This window comes from Hylobates moloch, unplaced genomic scaffold (assembly GCF_009828535.3).
Source record: "Hylobates moloch isolate HMO894 unplaced genomic scaffold, HMol_V3 SCAFFOLD_1, whole genome shotgun sequence".
NCBI lineage: Eukaryota > Metazoa > Chordata > Mammalia > Primates > Hylobatidae > Hylobates > Hylobates moloch.
Window position 1 is genome coordinate 195,483,987 of NW_026652276.1, and position 8,417 is coordinate 195,492,403.

The 8,417-nt window shown below is 32.3% G+C and overlaps 1 protein-coding gene across 1 annotated transcript in view; it reads left to right on the top strand.

The window, feature by feature from the left end:
• FOXP2 (forkhead box P2) overlaps positions 1 to 8,417 on the top strand; it is a 607,622-nt gene that overhangs the window by 563,067 nt on the left and 36,138 nt on the right. Inside the window, exons 13-14 of the mRNA XM_058426115.1 lie at positions 6,329 to 6,416; positions 8,055 to 8,138. Of these exons, the coding sequence (XP_058282098.1) occupies positions 6,329 to 6,416; positions 8,055 to 8,138 (172 nt within the window). The remainder of the gene's footprint in view (positions 1 to 6,328; positions 6,417 to 8,054; positions 8,139 to 8,417) is intronic.

Sequence of the window (8,417 nt, forward strand, 5' to 3'; positions counted from 1 at the left end):
AGAAAATTTGCTTCATATACCGCTATGGCTCTTTGTAAATGGCCTTAAATGAAAATTTACACTTTTCTTTTATCAAAACAGTTGTGAGCTGCCATTTCCTTGGGTATGAAATTGATTATAAGCAAAGAGACCATTAAAAAATGTTAGGTAGCTTTGCTGAAGTTTTCTTCTCTTAAAAAAAAAAAAAAAAAAAAAATTGGTAAAGCAAAGAAAGAACATAGGGATGTTATTTTAACAAATTATTTCCCATTTCCTCATGTGAATACATTAGTCCTTATCAATATATTATTCCTTGTCATTGAAATTATGTAAAGGGCTATTGTTACTGTTTTTTTTAAGAATGGCAAATTATGGCATAGGACTAACCCACTCACCATACATTTTATTGCTCCAAATTGTTCTTTCTGACAAAATTCAAAATAAATCTTTAGGGAAAAAATACATATTTTCCTTCAGTATGATTTTGTTTATAGCAAATTGAAAGAAGCATTTAATTTATCTCAAATATGTATGTTTTTATTACTAACAACCAGATGAATATGAACCCTCATTTTACCTTAGTCTTCTTTCGTATTCATGCCAGTGTTTTTTAAAAAACCAAAGAAATTACAATTAAAAAAAGCATTTCCTTTCAATTAAATATCAACTTTGGTTCCAAAGACTGACCATTTTTCCAACCCATTAACTTTATAGGGATGACAGAACTCATGACAGGAGGTTTTAAAGCCTTTTTTTAGTCCATTTTTGTTTTGATATGCTTTAGATTCACTAACTCAAAGATCTGTGATAAATTCTGTTAATAGAGCTAATGTAAGTATACTGACCGAAGTGAAATATTGATTAGATATACTTTACATAGTGGCATTGTCTTCTTGAAAATGTGTTAGAAATTTGAAAAGAAATAAAATATCTCATTAAATGAATTAACTTCGGTTATTCAAAAAAAGTTTATGTAGCATCTGTGTGGGAAGTGAAAATGAAGGAAAGCATAATCACTTACACAGAGTTTCTCAGAGGACTTTGTTTTCCTTTGTAATAATGGAGAAAATTGAGGATTTGGGGAGGAAAATGATAGGTCAGTTAAAAGGCTGTGAAAGATTTTTAGTTCTCATTTTTTTTGTGTATCCGTTCTCCCAAAATTGTATATCCAGTGTTTATTATAAAAGTTTTTTAGGAAAATATTATTGCGCATTTTTAGTTCTAATATACACTAGAAATAAATTTTACAGCTTCAGCCTTAATTTGATATCAGATAACTTATCTTTTGGTTTGAAATAAAAGGAAACCATTCATTTTTACTATTTAGCTGACATATATTAAATTAAAAAGAATAATAGAAAATATAATGAGTCCCAAATTATTTTTTTCACGTTACATCTCAAAACAAACTGGTGGAATCCCTCTATTTTTATCTTTCAACAAATGAAAAGCCATTATAGGACAGTTGCTTATGTATAACACATATATATGTACCTGTGTATTATATATATATTTATGTATTGTATATATTTATGTGTTATATATTCTTATTCTTATATATTCTTTATATATTCTTTAATTCTTATATACTCTTTAATTGAGGCACTCTTTTCAGTTGGATAAAAAAAATTCAGACTAAGTTAGAGGTAGTTATTTGTAACAGCAAGATGAAAGCAGAAAATACAAAATGATGAAGGAAGTCCAGGATAAAAAAGTGTTCAGGAAAATTTTTGAGTTTTACTGTAAAGTAGGTGTTGACAGAAGCTAACCATTTTTCCTGACCACTAATTGAGCATCTCACTAGATCACTAAAAGCATTTAATACTAATTCTTCATTACTGTCTTATAAATGTCACAGAGTAATAACATCTGACAAAACTTTAGAGTAGTTTGTCTGCAAAATTAATTATCATTCCATTGGAACTAAGTCTGCTTGAATATAGATGGATTGACTTTTAGAGCTTAAGCCAAAAGGTTTACAATATAGCATCCCATTTAGCAGACAAGTGTTCTTGAACCTGCATGCATAGATGCCAACACACAAAACACGGTCTGAGATACAAAGGTGGAAATACTCTCTCTCCTTTAAGAAAGGGAGGATGGCTAGTGTCTATAAAGATATTAATGTATTAAAGATTAATTAGTAGATGGGTGTAAATGAGTTAAATTTATTACAGACTCAATTTTTAAGGCTTGATACTATATGAAGAGCAATAGAAAATATAGTAGAAACAGAGTAGTTTATTTAATAGAAATTTGTTTTCTTTTTCATTGCTGCTGACTACTCTAAAAATTATGCTCTTACTTAATGTGCATTGTCTATTTCTTTGTCTTTGACTAGGCAGCATGGCTACAAAATTATGACCTCAAGAAGGCATTCTTTGAACTTGTCAGAATGTTGTTTCTTTTGGTGACAGTGCCCCCATCTCTCAAAACCAAGGCATCTCACATAATCAACTAAATGAATAGTGACAGCTAACATTTTGTATTTAAACTCCTGTCAGTGTTTAAACATAAAAAGCTTGATGCAAAGTAAATCAAACACCAGTGATACGCAAGTGAAACATTTTGTTAAAACAGTCTTTGACATACTTGGATTTAAATCTGATCCCTTTTTAGCTTATAAAATGCTACAACTTTAAATGAATTTGAAAAATCCAAAGGTTAAAATTGAATCACTAATCTGGATTATATATAATTGAAGTTACCACATACATTCATAATCATCTATAAAACCTTCGTTAAAGAGAATTATGTATTAAATAAATTGGAAGGATCCTTTCCTACTTTTTGTCTTCCTGAAGTACTTGCTTAATTGTTTTTAGAAAGAATTTGACTGCTTATTTATGTTTTTTCTAGTTGATACTACTTACCTAGCACACAGATTCAATGCAGTTTTGAAAGAACGTCAGTCGACCACATCATTTATTCCATTTTGAAAACAAAAATCAATATACCTATAAAGTGACCCACAAATTAGAACTGGCTCACACAATGTTTGTTCAGTGCTGCCTTTCTGAAGGCACCCTTTGCATTTTTTCTTCACCTCTCTGTTTGAACTGCAGTCTCGGTAAGAGGCTCATTAGGGGACATTAGGGACTGGAGCTAACCAGAATTCCAGAGCTTGCTTTGCTCTTATTAATGCATAGTAGAGTAGAATGCATTTAAATATTTCATAGGCATTCAGTAATTTGTGCGTAATCGCCTTGTTAGCAGACCAGTAGAAGTAGAACAGGCCTGTGAAATGGTGTTAGTGATTGCATGGGTAATTTACAGACCTTTGCCATCAGAAAGAGTATTATTGTTGGCTAGTATGAAGCTGTGAAATAGAACTACCAATAAGTAAAAAAAGAAACTTAATAAAGGTTTTGTAACAAGCATCTTCAGGGATAACAACCCCACTTGGTCCTTTTGAAGCAGCCGTAATTTATGACATAGGCAATATATCAAATGCATAAGATAGTATTATGGAGCATTCATATGAAAAGGGTATTTGCAACATTAGTTCCAACTTCCTGCAAGGGACATGATTAAATGATTAATGAAATGTCCCTTTGCATATGCATTTTGAAACAGCAATTAGGCACTGACTGAGAAAATCCACCAATCCTCTCATTTTTCAGTATTATCTCATTCTTGATTTATAAATCATAGAGAATTTTTGAACAGTAATATGTAGTACCTGAGATAGTTATAAAAACATAAAAGAGAATAATTTGGGCACAAAATAGTCGTAAATACATAAATTCATAATTTAATGTTAATACTTAGCCTATTTATTTAGTCTTATTACATTGTATTTATATCTGACACTATTTCTGTACTTTGATTGGCATAATTAAGTAGAGGGAATGAATAGGCACTATTCTTTTACATATCACTGGTAAACAATAGCGAGGAAAGGAGAAGGGAGATGTGGCAGAGGTATGTATGTGTTTTTCAAGTTCTCAGTAATCCACTGGAGGCTGTTCTATAAATGATCATTGAAGGGCTGCAAGCTAGCCTATAATTACAGGAAAGAAAGTGGCAGCTCTGGCATTTCATAACTATGTGTCCTCGAAAAGTGCTTTGTGAGTTTGTCACCAATGATAATTTAGATAGAGGCTCATTACTGAACATCACAACACTTTAAAAACCTTTCGCCTTCATACAGGAGAATAAAGGACTATTTTAATGGCAAGGTTCTTTTGTGTTCCACTGAAAAATTCAATCAAGACAAAACCTCATTGACTATTATTGTAGTCTACAGTCTCTATTGTAATAAAAGCTGCATAGATAAATTGAATAGGTCTCTAAGACCCAAGTATATAATGCAAACATTTTGTACTTTTTTTAGTTCTTTAAATATAAGATCATGATTATCACTAAGCAGTAAACAAGTGTAAAAAATCATTTTAAAAAGTGATTTCACACGAAAATGTTATACTCACTATGCCTTTTATTGCAGACCTGTATATTCTACTTATCTTGCTTCCTGCATTTACATCCTAATCTCAGTGTATAACTGAAGCATTTTTGAAACTATGCATCATTTTTTCTGATATGGAATAGATATATTTGTGTTCCCCAAGAGTTCATGGCGAAAAAAAAATCTTACAGAAACACAGCAATATGAAGCCTTAAGAATACAACACACAACTGTATTATGCTGGTAGAAAATTGTCTTACTGTTCATTTAAATTTGGGGGGGAAAACCCCTGCGAAACAATTTTTAAATGTAGTCTTGTTATTTAGGAATTGGCGACACTTTTTGTTAACTAACCTCTGGCTTACTCTCACATTCCATACCTCCTTCACAGAGAGCATGAGTGAATGTTAATCCTCAGGTTCACAGCAGACAAACCTGAGCCGAGCTTAGAGAGCAGACAGGTATAGTGGAAGTGCCTCCCCTGCACTCCAGCCACACTCCTTCAGCTTGACCTTATCCACCTTGCTATTTTAGTCCACAATTTCTCGTCAACCAAGACTGACATTGTGACAAGATACATGGAGGTTTTGTTGTTATGATCAATAAGGAAGTATTAAAACAAACTGGTTTAATTTATCAAGGTATAGGCAAAACAAAGGTTTCTGATTGCTGAACCTAGGTATATAAACAAATAAACCTTTTGTTTATAATAAAATTAGTTTTTATCAGCAACATGACTTTAATTACTCTTCATATGTTTTACATGTATGTGTCTTATATTTTTTCTGCCTTATTATGATCTTCAAGAAATAAAAGTAAATAATTTAAATGAATACAAAAATATATTTGTTGAATTCAGTATACCCAGGGCTATTATAAACTTTTTAGACTATTATATCATTCTAAATGATACTTGAGCCCGCGTGGGTAAATATATAAATTCTTATTTAATTTTGTGAATTTCTTTTCAATATGCCATTTCACTTATATGCAATGATGAGAACATCTCTGAAATTGTTGCCTTACTTTGCCCATTGGTGAAATAGATACACCAAAGGATATTGAATTACTTGAAGATTACTTTCTTTAATTTTGGGAAGCATCAAAGACATTATGTATTACAAATTACAGAGTATATCTTATTAAATGTTTTCATGTTCATTGGAGATGCTGCTTTACTAAATTACTTTTGGTGTATTAACGTACCACTCATTAAAGAGATCTCTTTAAACATTGTATAGAAATAATAATGGTAGACTAATGCATATTCAAGGTTAGAGTAAGATCATTGGAATGATTTATTTTTCACCATTTTAAAAATAAGATTAGGACAAATGTCTCCTAGTTAGAACACTGGACATGAAATGTCAATCTTATTATCCTAATGATCAAAATCTTCAATGAAGTTTCTTTATTACTAACAGCAAGTCATCATTCTTCATAAATATTGATGCTTCCAAGGGATGATAATTTGCCATCTTTACCTAATTCATACCACATCCCAATTAAATAAAACATTGCTCACTAAAATACATCATAGAAACAACAAACTGTTGTAACAATGAAATAGAAAATTGCCTTTGTTCTCTTCAGAATTGCTTTGGTTCATAGATTTGTAAGCTGTTCTTTTTTTTAAAAAATGGCATAAGTAATATGACTTCTACCATAACTCTGTAAATGGTCTGGGGAAATATTTTTTGTAATAACAGGTAAGCTTAGAGACAGTGACATTTTCTGCCATTTGAAGAGTCTCTTTACATTACGTAAATAACTTTCACACAACACGTAAGCAGCTTTAACTTTTTTCTGTATGGTTTCAAGGCTTTCTGTTTTCCCAGTGCACAGAAACATCTGACTTCAGTGTAGTGCTTTTTAAGTGTAGCCTATGCCACTGAGATCGACATCACTTTACATTCTGTTTTGTGTCTTCTGTTTGTTTAGGCACCTTAACAATGAACACGCATTGGATGACCGAAGCACTGCTCAGTGTCGAGTGCAAATGCAGGTGGTGCAACAGTTAGAAATACAGGTTTGTTAAATGCTCACTTAATGGACCTCTTCTCAGATTTCTGGTGTGTTGCATTGAGTACTGAGCAGATTCTGGGTCTTTCAGGCTGCATTTTACTGTCTTAGCCATACAATAACTAATGGAGATACATGGTATTTTAGATTGTTTTAAACAGTGGCAATTATTGATAACCCAAGAAGGATTGCTGTAGTTTAATGTACTTATCACTTATATTTTTATAACTTTTAGACGACATCATATGCATTTGAATATCCCAAAGTAGTCAGATCTAAGTTTTTCCCAATGTAGGTTAGACCAAACTCCCAATTAGATATGATTTTATTACAGAGACAGTTTTTACATGAGCTAACCTTGATTTTTTTCCATGAGATTTTATATTATGGCAAACGACCAGTCTTTACAATATCACGCCTGTAATATAACTAACACCCTGAAAGATAACCTTTTTTCTTTTTCTAGTGTAATTTTAATTAAAGAACTTGCAAAAAAATCTTTATACTTTTCTTTAGCTAGATTAAAGGCAGATAATTTATATCACAGATGATAATATACATGTTGTATCAAATGCTACTGTTTTAAGTTAAAAAAATTCTATTAATGTTGAAACAGAATTTGGCCAGAAGTAAATAGAATTCATAGAACTAATCAGAAAGCAATTATGTCACCCAAAGTCTGACTCTTGTTATGTTTTACTAAGCCTGTAAGACTTTCTCTAACATTTCATCTTAAAGATGGTCTTTTCTCAATAAAACTAATACTTTGTTTCATTTAAAGATATGATTTTTCTTCATATTTTATTACATCTTGTTTCAGATTCATCATGTCATTGCTTTTTTCAGAGAGCTTACTAAAAATATTTTGTTTTGACTTGTAAAATAATCAAGAACACAAAAAGCACCGTCACTGTTAAAGTTTAAAAAGCTTTTTATAAACCTGTTTACCATTTATAAAAGGTAGACTAAAACATAAGAGTTCAGCTGATGATACAGTCTTCAATGTGACCAATTACGCCTCTTTTTTTTTTTTTTTTCCTTCTGCTGTGTCTGACTGATGGAAAAGTAAGGTCCGTCCGTTGTAATGAGACCCAGTGCAAGTGTAGATGCCGACTCTGTGGCAGAGTTCAGCGTTTCACACTGCCTGGTCTCTGTCACTCTATTGAATTAGATTGATGATGGCAGATTGCAGGGGGCACTAACTGGACCTCAGTGGGAATGCATGAAGTGTGTAGACAATCCTGGCAGGCACTTCGCTTTGAGAACCCTTCACCCCTTCACAGCTGTTGGCACTAGTCCATTGCTAACAGTGTCCACAGGACTTTAAAGAGACACCATGGGCCTTCTAATTTATGGTTTCAGTAACTTGTTACTGTCGAGGCAACTGTGACCTCAATTCTCTTATTGACAAAAAGATGAAGTGTTATTTGTTTTCTCTGACCTTTTAACATAAGAAAAGCTATAAAAGTTTTTCCCCCTCCATAGCTAAAGTTGCATTTCCTCCCAGATAAGTTCCTCCTGATACAGACTTTTATATGCAGGAATCATTATTCTGAGGCAAGCTCAATGATAAGATGTATCACTGCAATAAAATAGCTGTATCAGTCATTTCTAAAATGCTTCTGATCTCACTCTTTCTTAACAGCTTTCTAAAGAACGCGAACGTCTTCAAGCAATGATGACCCACTTGCACATGCGACCCTCAGAGCCCAAACCATCTCCCAAACCTGTAAGTGCATATTGCTTTATAAACAGTAAATAGCTCTACCAATGTAACAGACTAAGAAAATGAACAATTTAGTGACAGTTAGAAAACAATGAGTGTGATGAAAAATACGGCAATAAAATGAAAGTAAAATGTAATCGCTTGTCAAATTGTATGTTTCTTTTAAAGTAATGCTATCTTTTACAAAATCTATCCAATCTACACCATGGGTGACACTAAACAAAGTACACCTATCAGTGCACAAATCACTGCCTTGGGGCTGAAGCCAGAGAGAATTTCTTT